The following is a 25,487-nucleotide window of genomic DNA, read 5'->3' as shown; positions in this document are numbered from 1 at the left end:
AACTGGTTTTTATTAATTGCTAAATTTTGGAAGCTTAGAAGGTACCAGTTATGTTCTCGGCATGTATTTCTGAGACGCAGACATTAAAAAAATACATCTAAACTCATCAATTAGGTATAAAATGGAAGTGCACAAAGCACAAGAGAAGCGCACAACAGCTGCACTTAGTAACACTTTCAAAGCAAACGCTGATATAAACAGGCACTGCAACAAACAATTCAAAAGCGTGAATTCTCAGTACAGAGTGAATAGATCTTCCCTAATCTAACTTTCCTTCCTGACAGCATATAAACCTCTGACGCAGATGCTCACTTCTGCTTAGCTTTCAGCTCAAGATAGCTGGCTCATCCTACAGCACAGGCTGTGGCCTTGTGGTTGCTTTCACTGTGGCTGGTAAGCCAGTCACTCTGCAGTGGGGATGGCATGCTGAATGCACAGGCACTGATGGCCTCCTCTAATCTTGCCCAAATTTTTCTAGTGTGCTATTCATCGTACTGACATCCATGAGACAATGATGTTTCTGAAGTACAGAGTTACTCTGTGTAGCGTCAGTGTGACTATTAACAGGATAGCAGGCTAACCCCACAACGTCAGAGCTCTGACTCAATAGAGGTTCCCCTCTTTGCATGGGGAGGGCTGCAAGGCATCATCCCAGCCATCTTCTCTGCCCCTTTTTCACAGATACTCCCTAGGTGCCTCCTGAAATATCACAGCAACAAATTAAAGCAGCATCAGTTCACTGTTTAAACATCACACTGGAATGTGCAACCTGCAGCAGCTCAGCACTTGCTGCATGTGAAGCTTAGACACCCGTCAAGAGATGTGTGAGCAGTCAGGAGCATCCTCTGTCCCAGTGAAAGGCAGCCTCTCTAGCAAAGCGGAGCTTTTAGAACAAGGGCAACTTCGTGAAGTTATGGTGCGTCTCTGCACATCACCCCTATACAGGGTATCAGCACTTGTGCTTTGAGCCTCAGAGCATAAAGAACTGTGGCCAAACAGGTTAAAAGGGACTGCTCAGTTATTGTGCAACTTTAGGAGTCTATTTTCACACTACTGTCTGCAGGGGGTCTGGAGACAAATTTTCCCATGTTCCAAGTGGTGAGAAACAGTCCTCGCCTGGATGGTATTTGGCTGTGTTAAAACAGTAAAGTATCTCAGCAAGCTCCACCTTTCAGACGCAGGCCCAGGCTTACACTATGTGAACACGTGCCTTTTAGGCTGTCTTGCACTTCCCTGGCTTGGGTACTGGCAAGATTAGTACAAGATTGACCATTCCTGATCAGAGTCTGCTGAGTTCTGTTTCCAGAAGCAACTCGCGGCCTGGCACTTCACAAAGACCATCAAAATGCACAAACAGGGAATTCTGCACAACTCTGCTGCAATAGCTCAGCTGTTTTAAAAACTGGAACTAGCTCCTTCAACTGTCTCTAGCTAGATGATATACAGATCTTGCTGCAGTTCCCAGAAGCTCAAAAATCTTTCAACTGGAGAGCACTCAATAATGTCTTCTCCAAGTGGCTGCCCTAAAAGCTTTAAGAATTCATGTTATGTCTTTACACTATGCTGGTTTCTCAACCTGCATCCCAGGTAAGCATGCTCTAGAAAGGACCTTTTACAGCTACTCAGTTTTACTTTATAATTGCAGCTGCTCAATTCCTTTTGTAGAGCTGAGACTGCTTCTTCAAAGACTGAGAAGCCACTTACTAAAGTTGTACACTGTGGCTGTTATTGAGAGTCAGCTAAATCAATTTGCAATAGAGTCTTCTCCCCGCCTTGTGCCTCAGTTTTACAACTCTCCTCTCATCGAAAAGAAGTGGGAGGAATTAAGGCTGGTGCTGCACCTCCCCTTATGATCTCAGAAATGGAGCATTTGGGCAGCAAGGCACATTACCTAACACCCAGTGTTCCTCTGCAAGGTCACAAGCCTCAAGGACACATCCCAGCAGCTCGTGTGTGTTAAGGCAAGACTCCACTAACATGAGAGCCAACATGCCATCATGAACTGACCCTTCTTTTTCTCTTCCCCAGAATAAAAAAGGTGTCATTTAACAGTAGTAAATTGAAAGCATATAAAACAAAGAAGAAGAAGAAAAAAAAAGAAGGAAGATGGACTAAAGCCCACTTTTAGTTTAGGTGTGGTGCTACAGCGTTTGCACTCTACTGAAAATCATGATCTCTGTGGTCATAACTTTTTCAAATTTCCATATAAAAACCATGAGCAAAAATAAGGATGCCAAAGTCTGAGTCATCTGGCAACTGTGGTTTGTAGTCCTGTCAGTAAAAACTGGCAATGATTAAAGCTGCTGCTCCCACTGCCTCTATGGTGAATTAAAGCTTGAAGAATCAATGATAATTTGGTTAACGTCCAGATCATTGTAGAAACTGGCCAGCGAGGAAAAGCAACTGCCACATGGGGCTCCTAGTGGTGTAAGATCTGTGTAATTTTGGAGTTATGCATCAGAAAAAATGACTGCTCTGCAAAGTCCTAAGCCAAGCAGAAACAGAGAGTTGTTCTTTGGCTAATAAACCCTGATTTCTCTGGTACATCTAATAGTGCTTCAGATACTTTCAGCACTCATGGCACTGCACAAACTGTTTCCTAGCCAGCTACAGTTTCTTAAGATGCTCCTCCCTTTCACAAACCCTAAGCATCAATGAACTGAAGGCTCTCTTTCTACAGGTCTCGAAAACTTTTAGGTAATTTCTATCCACTTCAAAAGTCCTACCCACTTCCTACTACTGAGAACAACTCATTAGTTCTTCAGACAGTCTGTTCCAGTCTCTGAGTCACAAGTGACTGGAAAAGTCACTTGGGGGAATCCGTAACTATTTTTAGTTTGTCTCACCATTCAACACAACTCCAACACATAAATATGAGCCTAAAATAATCAGGGAAGCTAAACACAAGCATACAGCTTGCACTATGCATGAAGATGATGCTATTCCCTAATCTTAGGTTTACACTTTTCTATCCATCATCCACACACATTTTAAACTAATCTAGCCTGTATTCCTGAGAGCTTCTGGAAAAGAGGACAGATTTTCATGAATGATACCTCTGTCACAAGCTTATGATTTGAAGATAATTCTTACTGGTTCAGAAGGCAAAGAAGTCATGAAGGATTGGTATAAAAGAGCTCAACTGTGTTGAAAGAGGCTCAGCAGTAGCAACAGTATGAGGCACACATGGTACTGCTATAAAACAAAGTTCTTCCTGGGTAAAGCACTCACAGACACTGAAAGTATTGTTTCGAATCCACATATTTTTCCCCATGCGTGCCTGGGCTTCTATGCCAATATTTTATATAACTGAAGGAAGTACTGAATATTCCCACTGGTAGACTGAAATTCTGGCTGACCCTGTGCTGGTGCACAAAGGCCACCCCAAGCCACATCACCTCTTTGTTCCTCTGTCCAGACTCCAGCCTCTGCCTCATCTCCACTGCCTTGGAGCGCTAACACTACTTGAGCTGTGCGCTGCCACCAGGGTTTCATGTGTTTTCCAATGCCAGGGAAAAGGAAGGATTATGTCCTCGAAATCTCTCTGCTAAGGCAGTAGAAGGAATTTATTCAGCTCCCTGTAAAGTGTGGTAGAAAGCCCAGTCTGGCAATTAATCTCAGGGCAACTGCAGAGGATTCTGGCTGAGGGACCACAACGTTTCCTGGGACTCCCACTCCTGCGTGACCCATCTACAAATCCCTGTCACAAGCTGTTAGTTAAAACCACAATACAGGCATAAATAAAGGAGTGTCACATGATTAACTATGATTGAAATTGATAGGTGCTTTGCCTGAGTTAATAGCTAATGACTCTGGGATTCAGCTCAAAAGACTGCATTTCACATACCACAATAGCAGAAGTGAATGGATACACTGTTTAACTTTCTGTAAACTATTCAACAGGCACAGACCTTGGATTGTTGCTTCCCTTTTTTTCCTATAGGCGCGACACAGTAAGAAACCTCAAACTCAATAAACTGTATTACCGAAACAATTAACAAACACACTTAATTAGCTTACTGACCAGCTGAATGACAGGTTGTTACAAATGAAGAGTATTATCCCATGTAGCACTGGCTCACTAACAGGCATTGTCTCATAAGCAGAGGAGAGAAACTTAAATACTTCCAGACTTTCTAAAAGAACTGGTAAAGAATTTGTTTTGGCTTAAGCAGAACATTCTTCATAGGCAAGTAAAAATTATCCAGCTTTCTTCTATTTGAGTAATTAAAACAATGTTTGGTGTTTTTGGTATTCGATACATCTTTAATCTTCTGATATTTCAGAGTATTGATCTTGCAAAGAATCTATTGCGAATGAAGCATTAATCCTGGAAATGAATCCACACTGATTTCTGACAGTCTATTTGTTTAAAAACTTCAGAAGCCAAACCATGAGCTTCAAGGAATTCCAGACAGTTATTTTATTTTATGAGATGGTATTTTTAAGACTCTTCTAAAGAAAAAACATTTTAAAAGTGCTCTAAGAGAAAAAGTACCAGTATGAAACACAGAATTTTACTTGTATCATTTTTCCTGCCTAAAGAATATAAATAGGGAAGTTCATTTCATACAGCTGTCAAAAAATGAAGATACCTGAAATTTACCTCCATAGGAAATGTTTTGTTAAATCTGAAGTTCAACAGGGATATTGAATGAATAACACCAACTGGCATATTACTACTGTCATCGCCTCCAGACTATATACACTATGATCATATTGCATACAGTAGTATCGATATATTAGGTTATACATTAAGAGCTATCAACACATTTTGCTGCTCTGATTTCTAACTCAAAAACATTGATGCCTTTGTTTAATATTTCACATCGTGAAACACTCATCTAAGCCCAGTTCCTAAAAACTATGTATATTCTCAAAGTTAAGTACCTGATCAGTGTGTGCCCTTGTCTGAATCAAGTAAATGCTTTATGATTTGCAGTCAGAATCTTTATTATGATATGATGTTGGCAATTTCTGATCTTTTCCAGCTGCCACCTATCTCATTTTGTATTCTACCAAGTCTGACAGCAGAGACAAGGGTGTTGCTCAAACCAAAACAAAAGTTTCCTGTAAAAGATGTTACTGAAACACAGTCTTAAATAAACTATTTCCATAGAAATTTATCCCACTAAAGATGCTGATCAACTACCAACTGTTTATCAGACATACTTGTTATTTATCAGAACTAAGCAGCATTTGAAACACATTTGAACCATGTGTGTTTTGATCACTGAAAAATGGACAGCCCTTATAATTTTCAATAGTCTTTACTAATTCTCACCATTAATGTTATTTAGCTTAATTTATTTAAAAATATGCAACTATGCCTCTATTGTCTGCTATAGGTGGTGTATTTTGTGTTCTTTTAATGTGATTTTCCAAAGTATTATAATACACCAAATTTCACTTCCTAATACCAGAACAACTCTAATTCAGACATCCTTCTCAACAGAGCTGCAAGAAGTACGGATCTTTTCTGTAACACCTTTCAAAGTACTTCACAAGGGAAGCACAAAGCATCATTCTGCAAACAACTGACAAGTGAGGAGTGGAACATATACCCTGAACACTGCAACCTGGAACTGACCTGAATTCAAAACACCCCAACAAATAGGGGGGAAATCAGCAGAGAGTATTTTTAAAAGTCTTTCAGTGATCATTTTAGAGAGCAGTCCAGCTCCTCTCAGCAGTTACACCAGCACAACTGAGGGACAGTGAGGAGGAATGAACAAGCACAGGCACACGTGACTTCTTAGTCAGCTTCTCTTCTCAACATTTTGGCGTATGCTGCCTTCAGCCAAGTATAGAATCATAGGATCATTCAGATTGGAAAAGACCCTTGGGATCATTGAGTTGAAGTAAGCAACTTCAATATCTGTCTCTCTTTAGAATAACAACTCTTCTGTATTTTGTTTTCAAGTTATGGATACTGAGATCACCAGAAGTCTCCTTCAGTAAAATGGATACTCTGCTGAAAAGAACAACATTACTTGTGAATCTAGTCAGAAAGAGCCTGCTTCAGAGAAATTTGGAAATACCAGCTTCTCCAGTTTCTTGCTGCTTTGCAAAAAGTGCCTCCCTCTTTACAGTTACGCAAAAATGAGACCAAATCAATTTTGAGAAAAGAAGACTATTTTAGCCAAAATACTGAAATGCAGTAACCATAGGAAAACACATGAATATACTTAGCAGACACTTCAAAGTGATATTAAGGGGGAAAAAAAAGCAGTGCTTAATTATCTTTAGATGAATTTTGACAGACAGTAGGGATCTACATTCTTTTCTCAATTTAAATGCAAAGTAATCATATGCAAAATTAACAGGACTCGAGATGACCAACACAATCTTTACTAGGTGCACCACTGATACTGTAGAAGTGTGTTGGGAAATAAGATATTCTGTGTCATAATAAAGGCATTTTTATTAGAATTAAAATGAAAAGCAGCTGAAGAGGAGGAATTAAAGAAGAGAAACAATCTTCCTTTTTTGCTGGCTTTTTAAATAGGACTTAGGGAATTGGTGATCTAACATGACAAACTCCTTGGATTTCAGAAACACAGGACTACATGCTGTGAAGGACCTTGCAGGACACCACATTCAGCCTCCCGCTTTTGAAGGCATAGTAACACACCGTGCTCTCCAGAAATTTACTCCATATTAAGCAGGATTTTTGTCCTACTGCTTCCATTGTATCTGTTTCCCAATTTCAAGTCTCTATTTTCTCAACATCATTTTCTATATAACAAGGTGCAAGTTTCGGTAAAGGTTTGTTTCCTATATGTTTATGACAACAGTAAGTTTCTGGCCTGTTAGTTTATGATATACCCTGCAAAAATCTTTTTGGTACTAAGCAAGCACTTGATGAACCACAACTTTTGTATGCAACATATCATAGTAAGCTATCATGTAACATGGTAAGCCATCCTGGAGCAATCATCGTTAACATCTCCCAGAGGAGAAATAATTGCTAAGTGTTCCACTCAGAGAAAAGAGAGGCAGCCAGGAAAAGTGAACTGACCTGAGGTAGAAAAGAGAACCATCCAGAACGCTATTTGCTTCCTATATTACTTTTTAAAAATGGAAATATTAATACTACTTTTATGGTCACTCTTTCCACTTTATTGTCCTCACCTATGCTGAGGACACTTCAGAAAACAGTCACAACTAAGCAACTCTTACATACATGTGTATATGTATCTATGAAAACATGTATCTTTATTTATCTACTCTAATTAAACTAGGACATTTCATTCCTCTAGCCCCCCTCTCTCTCTCCTCCTGTCCTTCTAAGCTTGTAGACTGACATCTTTTCACACATCTTTTACTACCCTTTTCTCACAGTTGCTGCCTTTGGTCAGTCACTTATGTTACTGCAGACAACTAAGCAAATAGGAGGTCTACAAGGATTTCTATGTTGTTAATTAAGAGTGATTGGAGGCCTGAGAATACAGCCAGATTCTTCAACCACCTGTACCATAATGTCCTCCAAGCTTCAGATCAGGGTGGCTCCAGTTTCTGACTTTAACAGCATGAGCTCTGTTGGAAATACACTGCAGAAAATACACCCTGGTTTTCTTGGGATTTGAGTATAGCAACTATCCTACTGTTTTTGCAGGAGTATTGTTTTTGAATGAGATACATAAGGGAATTTAACTAAGGGTGAGGTGAGGAAGAATGTGTTGAGAGATGAAAAGTATTGCACAGAAGGTTGTGAAAAAACCAAAGCATTAAAATCAGAGGGAAGACCAGCTGAAGTTCAAGGAAAAAGAAGGAGAGAACAAGAGATGGAGACAAACATAGAATGGTAGATGTTACACACACACAAAACCACAGCAGAGATTCTGATGTGGGTTTTTTCCTGTGCTTTTAGCCCGGACCAAAAGTAAGTTCAGCAAAGTCTTTATTAACTTGGTTGATTTCCCCTCAAGAGGCCCACATATCCTTCCATCAATCTGCTCTATAGACAGTAAAGTCACCTCTGATCCCAGGATATTTAATAAAGCATTTCTGAAGCCAAATATACAATCCACCCTGCAAAAAAATGCATAAACAATGATGACTGTTGAAAAAAAGTACAGATATTAAAATTATCCAGCATAAACTCCAGAAAGGATTTGTAACACATTGCTACTAATAGGGAAAGATCGGTTTAGCATCTCATCTGAACAAGTAAAGAGAACCCTTGTATTTAGCAAAGCAAATATCAAAGAAACAGAAAACCAAATTCTTTTAGAATAGATCTGTTTAAGAGTAAAAAAAAAAAAAAGGTATTTCCCAGTTCAAAGTATATTTAACATACAAATAAATAATATGCATTGCCTGACTGCAGGAAAAACATATTAACATGTCAGGTTCAAATTTGAGGGGTGAATGAGTCACTTAAATCTATATTTATGGCAAGGTCTTAAATGAATGCTCTATGAAATGTCACACTACAACTCCAGTTCTAAATTGAACCATTAAATTAAATAACAAAAGGCCTCTGAAATCCTTGCTATGCTCTTCTCCAAGACTGACACTGAAAGGATCAATGAAATTTGTAAAGAATGAGAACATGCATTATTGTAAACTAGGAGGCACTACTCTTTCTTGAGAGCACTGCAAAGACACATTTTTTCCAGGGAAATACTGAAAAAAACGTTTTAAAAACTGGAGACTGCGCATTTAGTAGGATTCCAAGCCAGGCATTAGGGCAATAGAAGCATATTTTCCCTTTTCTCCCACTTTAGAAGGAGCACGTTCTTGTCTTCCAGTGTGTGATGAGTGAGCTTTAGTTTTAAAACCATTGCAATGTGAAGGCATGCACAGGTCACAAAGTTTTGGATATGTCATTCAAAATACCTCACTCATGCGTGTGGCAGAGAGAACAGACAGGAAATAGATCAAGCATAAGACATAAAAGATGCAGCACCCACTGCCAAGGCTAAGATTGAGGAAGGAATTTTGTCTTCCCCTATATATGAGTGCAAATAGAAATAAAAATAAATAATAAATCTCTACTAATTATCATAATTATTTTCGGAATTTTATGATTGAACATTATAATGTCATGTTTGTTAGACCTCTCATTCTTTGGAAATACAGAGAAATAGTTGTTTGACATGGGCCTTGTTTAATTTTGTCATGTAAAATCCATGAACTTTCACTTGATCATGTGCTTCAACACTCGTCAAAGAACAAATTCAAGGTTTTGCTATTCCTCAAACAGACAAGCACAAATAGCTCATCGGTATAAATTAACACTGTAGATCCAAATCAAGCATTCCAAGCATTCCACGATTAGTAAATACTAGCCCTTAATGTTCCATACACAAACTTTGGTCTTCTAGAAACATTTTTGGGCCATGATGACATTTAAATTTACTTCCTCCGTTACATTTTTCAGAATGAATTATTTTTAAACACCTTCACATGATGGCCCAGCATGAGCAGGTTTTGGGACCTTTACTTCCACAGCAATGACTTCTGAAACTAGAGTTAATTATGTCTCTAGTAGGAATGTTACAATACTCTGCAGAAGCCAGTCACTGAAAGGAAAAGAGAAAAATATTTTACAGGAAAAAAGTCAGTTCTTTGGAGCTGACAGAGGATGACTGAAACTAAGGAACTCTGATTTCAGTCTGAGGTTCCAGAAGGTAACCTTGGGATCTGTCACCTACGTTACCCTCACCCTGCTTCTGACTGCATCCCACTTCTCCTCCTGCCTGTTTCCCATCAGTGATCCTCTCCAAAGCTCCTTGCCTGTTTGTAGGTGAGGTCTCTTCCCTCCTTTTTTTATTTTTTTCTTCTTCTTCTTTTCCTGGGGTGTGTGTGCTGCTTGGAAGCCATGACAAAATTTTCTTGCTGTCAGCTCTAACGCCTGGCATCACAGCATTCACCGACAGATAGAAGAAATGCTTGTAAAGGACATTTTGCTCCAGTCCTGCATTTCAGGGATGACGGGTGGTGTCCCTTAGAGGAGAAGGCAGACCGTGCTCTGTGCAGGCAAAATCTTTGGAGAATTTTGCTGCCAACATCTAACAAATGTTTGTGGAATATACTGGAAATAGGTAAATTTTTAGATGCTTGAAAACTGGCTAACTTTGGGTGCATGTTACTGGAAGGATCAAAAATAGAGTGACCTTTGTGATAAGTTTAAGTTTCTACTTCAAAGCATACAGATGATCCAAATCTTCAATGAAACAGTCATAAATTATTTTTTTTTTTAGCCTGAGTAAAACAACATATTCATCTCTAACATCATCACTCAAAATTTTTTTCTGAAACCTCCCACAAAATTTCAGCTTAAAAACTTCATGCATTCAGCTTAAAAATTTGATCTGAAAAGTTAAATTTCAGCAAGGTGATAAGCAATAACAGGGTCTTACTAACTTTTTAACAATCTCTTCACGTATGCTTTTTTTTCCTCTCTGTTTATTTACATATATATGCAAATACGCAAAAATGATAACACTGTATGGCTTATTAAAGTGTTTTCAAGAGCTGAAAGAAGATATGCAGTTTTGAATAGTCATATGTAAAAACTGATGTGAACATATTTTAAACTGAACTAAGGTTTTAGTGCTACAGCAAACACTCAATTTGCTTTCATGATTTTTCTACCCCATTCAATGGTCACATTTCAACCGATCCAAAACATTAGCCTACAATACTGTAAAACATATGAAGTTTTTGAATAGGAATTTTAATGAAAACTGCAACTCCTTGAAAGACACTGGCTGTTGAGATACACATGCAAAAAGATTCATTAAATCAAAGGACAGTACAAGCTGTGGAAGATGGTGTAACCTTAGTTATTCAATCAGGACAGACAGAGCTAGGATTTAAGACATGTCTTTTTATTTGGAGAAATAGCTTATAAAAGGAGAAGTTATGGCTAGAATAACTGAAATCAGAATGTCAGGGATCCAAATCCGCAATAAATACATACATTAGCTTGAAGGAGAAGTAGGTTCAGAAAAATGTTATTTTGTAAGAACCTGACATTCTCAAAATAATTTTCTTTTGGAAAAGAATGTCAAATGTGTCCTTTTGTAGATATTGGTGAAAATTTTTTTCATTCTCTTATAATATTGTTTTAAAGCTACCTGTCTCAAAAGCCTTAGCAAGCATTTCTTACCTGTGTTCCAATAGTCTCCTGGAAGCAGCGCCCAAGCTGAGTTTTAACTGAAACAGGAAACATATGAGGAATGGGTTGTTGATTTGTGTAAGTAGTATGTCCTTTCTGGGTCTTCTGATACGGAAGACCTTGGTAAGAGACCTGTGGATGTACTGGCTGAGGTACTTTCGCTTTTTGTCCTGTTGATGTGCTGTCAATTCTTGAAACTTGATGGATCTGAACTGAGGCTTCAGGGGGATGTTTCACATGGATATTCACTATGTTAGGAGGGAATTTCACTAAAATAATTGAAGGAAAAACACATAAGAAAATTTGGTAATAAAATATGTCAAAAAAGATAACTTAGGCACCTCTAAAACATTTCGTTTTTTACATGAGAGTTTTTACAGAGTGCCTCTTTAAGGCACTGAAATATAAATGAAGCCCAAATTTGGGAGTTAGAGGGAAGGCTGAAAGAATGCATAGAGTCTCCTTAACAGAACAAGAAAACGAAAACTCTTCACACAGGAAAGAACGACATTATAGGATGTAAAGACTGCTACATAAACATGGATGTCCAAATTGGCTGGTGTGACGATAATATTTGTGGTCATACTCTGTAATAAGAATCTCATTCAAAGTTCCAGAATTCAAACTCTGTTAGGTTATTTTTGGATATATAGTAAGTTTTATTTTCTTTTTCAGATCCATCATCTTTCTCTGGAACACAGAAAAAGCTTCAGATTTCATCCCTTCACCTTTATATACCTGCCAAGTTTCAAGTTTGCCCCTGCAAGAGTTGCCAGCATCTCAACCATCTAAAATCACCACTCCCTTCACTGAAATTTGAATTTGGAATTTGGCAGATAAAGAAGGACAAGATGTTTTTCAGATACTTCAATTTTTAAATACAGTTGTAGTTTTAAGTCTGGGTATATAGATTGAGATCCTCCAGTCAATATAATGTGCACAGAACTGTTTATGACCCTCAAACCTCTTCTCACTGAAACACAAAATGCCCTTTAAACATGAAACTCAAATTATTGGGAGTGTGGGGGGGTGGGGTGGGGGTGGAGATAAGGGAGAGGAGGTGTGTAAAGAAGTTTCAGAGTTTGCAAATTGCATAACAAAGTTAGCATTTACTGTGCCTGGCTGGGTCTCTCTTATCAGCAAGTACGGCACAGACTACTTGAGGCCAGCCAACCCATTAGATGTAACACCACTTCCAAACATCAAGAACCAACAAATATAATTTGACATACTTTCTCTATAACACATACTGCCTTGTTGAGTCTTCTGAACCATCTCCTTGCCTCCAGGAGGCCAGACTGTTCTTTGGAACTTGATCAGGCATTTTCAGTTCTTATTTAAAAATTTCAACCTCGCAGCTCCATTTCCCAGGAAGCATATTTCATTTATTTTAGCTGCTTTAAAATTATATTATTTTGTAAAAATTGCTTTTAGTTTTTCACATTATTTTAATTTCTCTAGACACATTTTCAGTATTAAGAGGTCTTACACAGGAATTCCTTAAAAGAAACAAACTTATTTTTACTCTGCCCTGCATTATTTCATTTATGAAAATCTTCAACATATTGCAAACAGAAACATCAGGAATAAGGTAGTAGAAAGTCAGCAAAATATGGCTGCAGGGCCTTAGTGGCTCTTCAGATCTTGCCTGTAGCAGAAAACTACCTTCAAGCAAAATTTATGCTACATGAGTTCTATTACAGGTAAACTCACAAGGAAAAGATTCAGGAGAAGCAGTAAGGCCCTTCTTAGGCTATTAGACTGGTTTTGCAGGGCAAGACAAGACAATATAGTCTGACTGTAAAAAGACCAAAACTTACCCCCCAACTTACTATCATACATTTTTATGTATGAAGAGGGATCCCTTCAACTAGTTAAAAATACATTAACCCTCAAAGGAAATCACTGAATTGCTCTGCTTTAATCTATCAATCTATCTAGAGAGGTTCAGATACTGAAAACATCAAATTTAGGCTGGTTCTTCCCATGTAGTATTATTACCACAATCCTATCCAGGTCTTGGATCACTGCCTAGATGTGCTGGTTAATTTTAATTTCTGCCAGCCATTTCAGGACAAATTGTTTTATTCTTTCCTTGAAAGAAATGAAACATTCCTCTCTCAACAATCCAACATCCTCATTTGGGCATGGAAAGAAAGTAAAAGGCATTGTGACTGCTGATGGTTCTCATGAGGACTTGAGGGTCAGGAAAAAAAATATTCAAGAGGTAAAACTCTTTAGCAATGAGAAACCTGTGTGTTTTATGTTTTAAGACAGCAACTCTAAATCTGAAAAACAACTGCCTTAAAAAAATTTTTTTTATGGTCCACCATACTGTCTAAAGTAATTTGATCTGGAATTAAATAGTCACAGAAATAAACTGCCGCTCTACTAAATGTTTAGATAACTATACACTCCTCTCACTCCTTCCCCCCCCCCTTTTTTTTTTTTTAGTCAAAAAAGTTCTGGGGAGCTTTAGGGACAAATACTCCAATGTGTCAGGGGAAACTATTTCCCAGTGGACTGTGCAGCAGTCCCTAGAGAACAAATCCATTGAAAAGACGGAGCGGATACTTAAAAGCATTTATAAAATATTGTGTTTCCAGGATGATACTGTCAACACTTCCTTCACAGCTATGTCCCTTTCTGAAAACAGAATCACTACCTTAGATTATATTTATCGCAAACATATAAATAGTTTTGCCTCTTTTAGCAAAGTTATTCAGGAACTAGCTGCCAAGAACTAAGCTTCCCCACATCTTTCCCCCACATATTTTGTTTTTACTCAGAGGTAGCAATCTTGGAGAGGTAATCTGGCAATTCAAACAAACAAAATTCATGTTAATTCGTATGTTGTGAAATTGAATTGCAGAGGTCTCTCCATATGGACAGGATGTCACCCAGATAAAATGCTGCCTAGAGTCATAGGACACACAGGAAACAAATTCAACACTTCTCTTCAAGGTTATCAAAACTTGTCACCTCACAAAAAAGTATTAGGGGATGGGGAAACCTGAAGCTGACTGAACTTTCTTTGAGCAAAATTTGATTAACATCACAGCTTTTCTTGTTTCTGATCCTCTGTCTTTTTCACAGCACTAGCAGTAGGAAACCCTTACCATTTTTTTCTATGATATTGTTATATGACCTCGACAGAATGTTCTATTTAACTGAATCATATCATGGCATACCTACATTAAGAAGTTCAACACAAAATTAACTTATAGGACTCTACCAAACGATATAACGAAGATAAACATGGACTGTATTTTTAGTTTTACATTAGATTTAAATTTTGTTATGTTGAAAAGCATTGTCTCTTCCCTCCACTAGTAACCATGGAATCACCTGCAACTTTCCATCTACGTATACTGCAATTTATGGACTCTGTTCAGCCACAACCATTCTCTTTCTGAATGGGTCTACACTCTTAGAAGACACCCTCTGCATTATCCTTTGACTCTACAATCTGCATTAAATTCCACCATAACATGAAGTAAATTTACTTATAAACTCTTTTCAAAGGTAGTTATTTCTTATTATTTCAGTCATTGAGAAAATACTTTCCAGTCATTCTGGTGAGCTCATGATTCAAGTTGTGGTGTTAAGATTCAAACTATGTAGACAGATCACTATCATTACTGTTTGGATACTCAAAATTAGTTAGTAAAATCAACTCCAAAGGAAAAAATATCTATCAAGAAAAAAGTTACCTTTTACACCTTGCTGTCCAGACATAGTCAGTGGTAAAGTATGAGTAGAGTGGATAATTTGTGATCCTACAGCCTTGTTCACCTGTTGTGGGTGATGGTACAGTTTTGGAGTATTGGCAGTCTGCACAGGGATTTGACAAAGTTTACCAGTGTAATTAGGAGGGCACTGGCATTTATCTCTAGAACTGCACTGGCCTCCATTCATGCACGGAAGGTGGCAAATAACTGAAATGAAAACAGAAAGAAAAATGTTGTTAATAACTTTAGCTTTAGTGTTACCTGACCACATATCACACAGAAGTTGAGGAGGAAAGAAATAGGGCTTAGGCCCTTTGTTCTTCCAACATCCGAGGAACGACTATCCATCTGACATGCACTTTTAATTGCCTTGTGGTAGAACCATTTCCCTTCCCCTCTGTGAACTCTGCCTGGTTCGCACCTTCTTTCCATGACAAACCCTCCTTTTGACCTCTGCCTTGTTTGCATCTTCTCTCCACGACAAACATGGCAAACACATTCTTTCCTTAGAAATCCCAGCTATTTTATTTCATTATGCTATTAAGCAAGATGCTAAATTAATATGGTATCTGGCTGCACCTCTTATTCTTACCTTTGTACAGGTATTCTTATTTAGTCAGCCTCTCATTTCTGAAAGTCCTGAACCACATACACTTCCCTGGAAGACTGGGGAAAAACTCACCAGAAAGTAGAAAGTACTGGGAATAAATTTTCCATTTTCACCGTAAATCTCTGGACAACCATGTCTTACTGAGTATCTAGATTTTTGCTTAACATCCATCTCTCAGATGAAAGAAGCTAATTTGTATACCCACCCATGAAGATCATAAAATATTGATTCTACTCAATGATTTCCGAGACAAATTCCAAAGCATTAAAATATTTTATGTCCAATATAAAGACTAGGGTAATTACTTCTGTGCACATTTACAGCAATATAAATTATCAGATGAAACATGAAAAATGTCAACATCAAATTAAAAATATTTCTTAACTCAGAGATACAAACAGTAATAGGCATGGTTCACCACTTTCTAAAAATACGATGTGGGACTTTATAATTAACCATAATCTAGCTGAGCTGTCAACATTTTCAAGAACTGAATGATGTAAAAAAAACAGGAAAAATACTGTAAGTTTTTGTTCAAGACAAACTAAGGTAGTTTTTTCAGAAATCAAAGGTTTTTGGAGAAATAGCATACAGTATCCATTTATCAGCTTCTGACTGTAAAAATAATTAAATAAAAACCTAAACCTTACAGTATTTATGGCATTTTGCTGGACTGGTATTGCTTGAGCTTTATCGAATTATAATAAAAATGAGAAACTGTAGATAATGGAACTGTTGATAACGAAAGCAGTGTGATCTCTGGACAACTGTAGCCTGTTGCTATTATTAATACCATAAAACATCAGTAGTGGAAAAGGAACCTGCGTTTTGTGTGTTGCAAGAAGACGAAGTAGGACATTCAGCAGTCCAAGGAGTTCCAAGCCAGCTGAGTAATTCACTTGGCCCAGGAAGAGCACTCAAGAAACAGCGCAATCAGCCCGGCTCATCGCAGAGCACCCTCATGTTGTATTGACAGGGCCTGGAATGGCAATGCCTGATCACCAGATAGGTCCATGCACAAATGTAAACAGTCAGAATTGTTTTTCCAATTTTCCTGCAAATGTATATTTAATATTTTTCTTGTCTTATCTCATATTTTCATTTCATATAAACTGACTGAAAGTACTTCAAGCTGTAGCACTGTGCTAAAAGGCCTAGTTGAGTTTGGAAGGCTATCCGTGCCAGTGCAGGCCTCACTTCTTTGGGTCCCAACTCTCTTGGGACTTTACCTGAGTATATAAAAGATACCCTTAAAGAATGGCTGTTAATTCAGGGCAAAATGAAGGATTTTTGACCACAGCAGTAATTAAAGTATGACAGCTTGCTCTCTCTCTGGTACCATTTCTCCCTGATCAACCACAGGTTTACTGTAATGGCAACAACATACAAAGAATTTTAGGTACTTATAAAGATCTGCCTGAGCAAGGTTGAAAGCTAAGGTGGTTTTCCTGCAAAAGTAACGTTGCACAATGAAATAGTGTAAAGTAGCATTAAAGGGACAGCAATTTGGTGTTTGAAAGAAGTACAGTGAAACAAAGGCAAACAGAAATAGTCTCACTGAGGAATTCTTTGAGTGCAAGAAGCCTATCCCACAGATTTTCTTCCCGCCCCTCTGGCCTCAAGGCAACAAGGTAATGTGCAAAATTCAGCTTTTAAACAATATAAATATACCCAGTATTTCCACCAAAATGAATTTTTTTTTTCCAAGCTCCTGTTCCTATAAAGCAGTTGGTGTCTGGAAGGCCATATTGTGCAGGTATCTCTGCCTTACAGGGTGCTCTTCAGGCTTTCTACTCCTGCAGGAGCCCGCTGGGTGGTGGATGGGCATGTGAAAAGCTTTGCTTTCAAGCAAACAAAAGTTTGTGCGAACAATACTGGGAAGGAAAATACCAGTAGAAAAGAGTTCATTCATGTCCATTTTTGTAATTGTCTGCTGTGGATATTCACACAAATAACTTGTGCAAATAAGTGCAAACAAATTAGTATGAGGTAAATAATGAAGAATGTTTAATGTATCAGTATTTACATATAACAGAAAATAAAAATTCCAAGCTGCCCACATTAGCATGTGGTGCAAATCACTTGGTCAACTGATTTATGTAGAGATATTTTGATTTACCCATCTTGAAGGTCTGGCCTAATCTACGAGGAATGAATTTTAAATAAGAATACATTAAATCTATTCTGACAATATAAAATTCTGTAACAAAAATTTAAAAATTCTGAAATACACAATTGTAAGTTATACTCAGCCATGTAAAAACAAAGGGGATGTGATTGCCAGGCAAAACTGAAACTTGATAATCTCAAATGACAAATATTATGAGAACTTTAAAAAAAACAATCCAACAAACAACAAAACCAAACCCAAACACCAAAAAATGAAAAATTAATTACACTGAAATAAAATACCTGATAATTTTAAATAGGTATAATAAGCACACAGACACATTAATCATGATGTTTCCTCAGTTAGTTTATGGCCCAAAGAAAGGGCTACATTTGATTATGGCACTGGTGCTGGAGATCACAGGCACAGAACTTCACCAGAGATGGCATTACACACAGACCATTTGAGAAAAGTGAGCTGAAGGGGGGGGGGTTAAGCCTCCAAAAAGGCAGAGGAAGGAAATGCTATTTTTTCTTAACAAGGCTCTGGGTATTTCAGGTTAACAAAGACCAAAGAGCCCTGGGGAAAGGACCACTTAAGACAGGAACAGGATATAAAGCCAGGGTATGTTTGAACAGCTCAACTTCTGATGAAAGTTTTTTGCTTTGTTTTGTTTTGTCATTGAGGTTAAAGAACTTAAACAGAATGGCTGAACACTGCCTCAGGCATAGAGGACATTCCCGACAAAAACCAGACCCATGTGCTGGGAGAGACCATTAGAAGATGCTGGGTTTGCATGTATGTTCACAACTGGCACTCAGACAAAGGACACACTGGAGCCTGATTCTCAATGGACTGTTGCCATTTCCTCTGAAAAGAAAAAAAAAGGAAATAAAAATATCCTTTATGGTATGAAACCCTCTAGCTGCTCAGAGCCTGATAAAAATGTGAAGATAGGTCTGCACAAGATGACAAGAAATTTCAGTTCACACATCGGTATCTTACAAACAAAACAAAGAAAGTATCAATGGACCTAAGAAAGGCAACAAATTCTTCACTTAGATCTGCTGTAAGTCAAGTCTCTCAACTGTCTCTTAAGGATCAGCCAACATACAATTGAACAAACTTAACGATTTCTTAATATAAATGAACATCCACCCTTTAGAAATGTAGAGACAGGTTTAAAGAATTACAAACATTGTAAGTATTCTTCTCCTCCTTGGGAAATTAATTGGTAATAGCAAGCTTGGATTTCTCTAGCATCCAAAGGCCTTAATTCCCCTGAGCCTGGCACAGCTTGGTGGGTATCACTGTTCAAAATGAGCCAAGCAGAGAAGGTGCATCGAGATGCCCCCACAGGGAGTCTCTGAAAGGCTGAATACATAGAAGAAGGAGAACATTTGCAACATGAACCCTGATAAAGCTGCCATGGCTATGGGGTGGAAACACAAGAATAGGGCATGAAATCATCCACAAAGAAGCTAGGAAACCATTGATATACAGTTTGTCCATGTAATTACATCATCTAATTTGTTTTCAAGATATCTAAACAACCTTGAACAGCTCCAGACAAACTAATTTAATCAAGTACGAATGTTTTCATTTAATTAAAATACTATGTAACAAAACAAATTCCAAGCACCTAAATCCTCCTAATCCTCAAAAAATAGCCCACGCTTACCCAAACAAGCCCTTAGGACAGATGGAAACTCCCTTCCTATAACCAGTGTTGAAGAAAATGAAGATGGCTTTTGAAATGTTCCTTATCTGACTCCAAACTTCTCTTCTTTTACACCTCAGGGATCATGCAAGTTTCTATCTCGCTTTTGCCTTTCCTACTTACACACTATCAACTATTCAAGTGTAAGCACTATTCAATTACATCAACAGGCTCTCCAAGGAAAACCTTAAACTGCTCATTAGATTACAGTATTTACACTGGATGCATCACAAATCAGCAGATTAATTTTGTCTCCGAGTACTACACAGTTATGCAGCATTACTACATGCCCCCTATCTCTTTGGGCATCCTTCATCCATGATGTTACTAAGCACACAGAAAGTGCAGGGACTGGCACGTAGTTCTACCAAACACAATTTTTCACAGGAAAGAAGATATGGCATTCACTGAGGGGAAGTACGTTCTTGTAATGTAGAGCCTCCAAACACTGTATGTTTTAGGTAAAAGTTGAAACCCGTAAGTGCTACATATAGATCTGCGCAATGGCTCCAAACTTATTTCTACTTTCTAATTGCAGAAACTCTCAACAGTAACTCACAAAAAGCACACAGACATAAGCTACAATAATGATGCTATCCTCCAGTTTAGGCTCTTCCCCATTCCCCTACTTTTTTTTTTGTCCACATGTCTTGTTGTCCCTCAATTTTCTAACTACTTCATCCTAAATGTTTTTCTCTTCAGATTCCTCGTGGTAATTCAGAGGTGTTAAGTACAGGAGTTGCAAGTTAAGTAACCAACTAATTAATTTTATTTTTTTTTAATTAAGATTATCTTGATATTACAAGCTTGTGCTTTAGGAAGCAAAGGAAAAAAGAAATGAAGCTTTAATTGACCTTGATTTAATAGTATAACAGCTCTACATTCACTTCTGAATTTATCCTAATGTTTGAATTTTGACAACTTTTAAGAGAAACATTCTATTGCAACAACTGAACAATTTTTAAAAGTAAAGCTGATGGTGAGAGCTTCAGCAGCAGATGAAAAATGCTCTTTTTTGCTCACCACTGAAAACAGAAAAGCGATGCCCGGCTTATGTGAATAGCCTAGTTAGCACCCCCAAATCTCCTTGTTACCTACCACTGCTATTCACTGATCCAAACAGTGAGGACAGCACCAGATCTGGTTCCAGACATAAACAATCCTGTAGAAATGGCTACTCTCTGCTACTGCTAAGAGAGCAGTCAGGGTATGTGACAAATGGCAGTATTGCATGGGGGACGAACCTCCCCATCACAGCACTCTCTAATGAAATCTTTAGTATTCAACAAGAAGGGAAAAATGTTTTGAGGCTCTCCTCCAGTTTCCTTTGCTGAACGCAATCTTGGGCATAAACAATGGCTTAAGTATAAAGCAAGAACTCAGGTAGATTCATAACCTGTAATATGCACAGTAACATGCAATTATATTTTGAAAGATGTTTATAAGGGTGTGGAAAATCAGTACAGGAAAGGTGGGTAGAACAACAGTGCACACTTTCTTAGTTGGGTACACCAAAAAGATAAAAAGTAAAAAATTCAGTGAAAGAGTTTTCATATAGAAATCTCTCTAGTAAATAGTTTCATTTGGTTTATTACTAGTTTAAGTAGTTTTAAATTAGCTTACACAAATATAGACTCCCCTGAAATGGCATGAATTTAAATGTGTAATATTTTTACAATGAATAATTGCAAATTAGTAGGAATGACAGACATTAGAACAGTATAGGTAAGGGGCATACTTCAAAGAACATCTTCACTTCAAAGTACATTTCTTTATTATTGGGGGCTGTTTTTATCAGACTTGATGAATCCCATTTGTGAATAAGAACGTCAAAATCTAGTTTATATATTTCCAGAATTTTGTTTCGCCTTATTCTATGCTTCTGTAGTTATATCCATCATCAGTAGAATATATTCAAAGCTGTTATGCACGTTCCTTTGCATATGAACTCCCAAGTCTTAATCTTGTGAAAAAATGCAGTAGTCACTTCAGTGGGTGCATTAACATTCACATTTGTTCAGTCAGAAATAAATAAAACAACTAAAAACATTCAGAAGTGGAAAAAACCTACTTTATGCCATTCAAGGTGGTATGTTCCATTATTCCAGGTTTCTGACCAGAAACTGATACAGGGGAGCTATACCAAATGTGGTCCCTTAGACTATCACCTTCACACTGTTTATCAGTAGATATTTAAATACTATAACAAGGATCTTATCAAACAAATTTTTACTCTGAATGCTGCAATACATTAACAGAAATCATCCTAAAAGGCTGAACATGATACTGAAGGCACTTCAGATGTTTCCTATGGAAAGAAGATCTGCAACACTGCAGGGAAAAATTTAAAACAGAAACCTACCTCAAACCTAATGGTATGATAAGAAGAAATAAGCAGCTACTAAACTGGGTTCTCAGCTATTGTGAATTAACATGGTCATTGACTTAACTAGAATTTGTCTTATATTTTTAAACTATTATTACCAAGGAACCTTTAACAAAATAATGCAGCCCCACTTGGGAAATCGGATCATAAGTACTGCTGTTTATCCAGACAAGGAAACCAAATTATTGCCAAAATAAACAAGCTTTGTGGTGTTATTCCTGTCTGGATCATGCATGTTTTTGGGGTGGGGGGAAGTCTCAAAGAAAACCAAGAGAGTTAGCCACAAAGAACAGCCCTGAAACAAGTTTAATACTTCCAAAATACAATCAATCTTTTTTGCATATAAATGTTATTTTCTGTAGGTAAAATTATTTTGTTACATTTGCCCTGTTAAATTTATTAAAAAACCCTCCCACAGCACTAAGGATAAATGCAGAATGATGACATCTCTCAGGAATTATACATAATCACTTATTATTAACATCTCCCTCTCCCACAAAACAATATTAATGCTAAGCTGCATTGCAGGGGTCATTTTGTTAGTTTACAGTTGAGTGCACATGACATTTTAAGACTGTTAACATTAAAGATGTAAGCAAACATCAGAGTCCAAGGATGAACTCAACTTAGAAGGAATTCTTGAGCAAGAGAATGAATTGCATGCAAGTAATGACAACTGTCTTTACTCCACTCTAACCCAACTGCAACCACATTCAACTCTGTCAAGACAACCAAAGCAGCAGGTTGCCTCTAAGAATCGCAGAGCGAGGAGTTCTGTGTTCATGCCACATACAGATGTACGCACCTTCCTTTTATATAAAACTTTTTTATCCAGAAACTACTAACAAGTATACATAAGACTTCAAATCATTTTTTTGCTGCAAAGACCACCCTAAACTTCTAAACATTATGAGAACATAGGGCTTTTAAAAATGGATTGCTTTAGGGACAAGATAAACTGTCCTAGAAATGCATCCCTCATTGTATCATATTAAGACAGAACAGATGAAATACCCATATTTCAGTGTGAGGAATCTAGGCAGAACAATTAAGGGGAAAAGAGTTTTAGCCTCCATCTCCTGCCAATGGTGTAACACAGCATTTGTTTGCAAGTTTCCAAGGACATGCTGTAAAAATGGTATGCCTATGCCCTTTCTGAGATGGACTAAACGGTGTTGAGGATGAGATTCTTGTTTCCTCTACTTAAAAGGCTCGTTAACGTAACCAGAAAGCTACTTAGAGATATCTCTCAGACTGTGAAACTGAGAAATATTCTTGTAATCTATTTTTTGTTCCAACGTGGACCTCTATTTTTAAAGAAGAGGAAAAGAACATTGTATCCTTCTCACAAAGCATGAGATTTCATCCTTTCAGTCCCTTAATACAGATCGTTATCTTGAATTTATCAGCTCTCATGTACTAGATGAGACCATCATTTAGATGAGACTAGATTTAACAGCTCTCATGTACTCTGAAACCACCTCTAATCAGTATTTCTAGGTACTAACATTCCAGAAAGTAATTGGGCATTTCTGTATAATGCATGTATGTTGGACAGATTGTTTCCACACACAAAGCAAATAGTTATCAAATCCTTCTGCTTTTATTCTATGAATAGTAATAATTTTATAAATATGTCTGTCATATGTTATCTCCTTGTACTGGGTCTGGCTGAGCCAGAATTGGTTTTCCCCTATAGCAGCCCTCATGGTGCTGTGTTTTATGTTGGGAGCTGGCAGGGTGTTGATAGCACACTGGCGTTGTGGCTACTGCTGAGTAGTGCTTACACAGCACCAAGGCTCTTTCTGACATTTTCCCCCCCTCAGTGGGACAGGGTGGGCAAGATCTTGGGAGAGGATACAACCAGGACCGCTGACCCGAACTGACCAAAGGGATATTCCATACCATATGATGTCTGCTCAGTATAAAGCTGGGAGAAAGGAGGAAGGGGGCGGCATCAGCCTTGGTCCTCCGAGGCAACCAATACACGTATTGGAGCCCTGCTTCCTGAGAAGGCCCGACATCGCCTGTTAATGGGAAGTAGAGAATAAATCTGTTTTCTTTTTTTTGCTTCCGTGCGCCGACCTTTGCCTCGCTTTGCTTATATTAAAACTGCTTTTGTTTTACCCACAAGGGTTGGGGTTTTTTCCTATCTTATTTTCTTTCCCCTCTTTGCCCTGTTGAGAAAAAAGGGGGAAGGCGGGGGGGGGAGTGATAGAGTGACTTGGTGAGTACCTGGCATTTAGCCAGGGTCAAACCACCACACTCCTATACCACTAATGGGCGACTTCTCATGTAATATTTAATGTCTACCCTGAAATATTTTTCTGTGAATTCTTCAGCTATCCTTACCAACTTTCTATATTTAGTAATTTTTAATTTATACTTTATCACTACTTTCCCCCTTTCCACTTGTCATCAGTGATCCCCCTGCATCCCACTCATTATTACAAAATCAGGTTGATGACTTCCTTCTTCCTTGCTGAATCATGACTGAACACTTCCAGAAGTAATTCCAATTTTTTCATACTTTTCCATATTTTTTTCTACCATCAATTCTACTTTTAATTTTCACTTATCGAAGAATCCTTACTGAAGAAAAATCATGTAAGTAGACTTAGAGAAAAATAGAGGTAGCTTTGAAGACTGGATGCAGAGCACTGTTCTTAGCTTGAATCTAGTCTCATGACTGAACTCAGTAGAATTGAGAAGCACTGAGTAGAACAAGTAGCAGTCACTAAAGCCATCTGGACAGGCATGATTTTACACTTTAAAATATGCTGCCAAGAATCCTGGAGAATTGCTCTTGCTCTAGAAGGATTCTTCCTCTCAAAAAAAAAAAAAAATATTCCCAAACTCCAGGAAATGCCATACTGCACATATTAAACATTTGGGGGAAAAAAAGACATTGCACTAAGGAAGCTCAATACCTGTCATCATGCCTATAGCTATTTGATGATTTATCAATTATTTTAAAGTTGTCGCATGGTTATATTTGTGAAGAAAAACTTCACATAGGTACTATGTGCTTGTTGTAGCCATGACCATTTTCAGGCTGCAGTCATATCATTTTATAAAAGAAACTTTCTATACTTTTCCGTAGACAAACATGCCTTTTCTTCGCACTATACATGTTGACAATGTAGTTCTAAAACCAGGAACTACAGCAGGTTTGTTTTCTTTTTTTTTTTAAATTTTATTACAGATCTAGACTAATACATTTAAAATAAACAGAAAGGAAACACTACAAAAAGAAAGCCCAGTGCTAGAATGCAGTCCAGCTAGTCTCTTAATGTTTTCACTGTTCTTGCAATCTCTTTAAATGAACTTGTACTTCACTAGTTTTTCTCAAACTCCTCCATACACCACTATCAGCACCAGGCTTTAACAAATCATGTAGTACCTGAAAGCCTACTTGGAAGAACTTCTGTGATGCTACTTAATGCAGTACTACATGGCAATTACCAAGGAAGGCAAGTAGGAGAAAGCATCCCAAAATCAGATCACCTACTATCTTCAGGCATTTTACATTTTCATATCTCCCAACAGCAAACTTTCCATTTAAAATTCATTCTCTAACTCAACTGGTAAGTACAGGCGCAGCTTCCGGGATGACCGTTACTCTCCACGAGTAATTGAGCTTTATGTGAGCTGCTGAAAGGCTGTCTAGTGATTAGCATCACTTAGTGGTAGTGTCAACTCACTGTAAGTAAGGTGCAGTAAGTATAACAAATTAGGTATACGCTACTGTCCTGGTTTAGCCAGGATAGGGTTAAGTTTCCCCAGCAGTGGGGGGGAG

The 25,487-nt window shown here is 37.8% G+C and overlaps 1 protein-coding gene across 8 annotated transcripts in view; it reads right to left on the bottom strand.

Moving 5' to 3' along the window:
- Nucleotides 1-25,487, bottom strand: part of LTBP1 (latent transforming growth factor beta binding protein 1) — a 213,123-nt gene that overhangs the window by 105,255 nt on the left and 82,381 nt on the right. For all 8 annotated transcript variants that reach the window (XM_074863371.1, XM_074863363.1, XM_074863365.1 and 5 more), the window contains 2 exons: nucleotides 14,845-15,069; nucleotides 11,123-11,400 (listed from right to left, as the gene is read on the bottom strand). In XM_074863371.1, coding sequence (XP_074719472.1) covers nucleotides 11,123-11,400; nucleotides 14,845-15,069 — 503 coding nt within the window. The remainder of the gene's footprint in view (nucleotides 1-11,122; nucleotides 11,401-14,844; nucleotides 15,070-25,487) is intronic.

This window comes from Strix uralensis, chromosome 3, assembly GCF_047716275.1.
Source record: "Strix uralensis isolate ZFMK-TIS-50842 chromosome 3, bStrUra1, whole genome shotgun sequence".
NCBI classification, from domain to species: Eukaryota; Metazoa; Chordata; class Aves; order Strigiformes; family Strigidae; genus Strix; species Strix uralensis.
The sequence above is the reverse complement of the archived record's forward strand: the minus strand, read 5'-3'. Positions and strand labels throughout refer to the sequence as shown.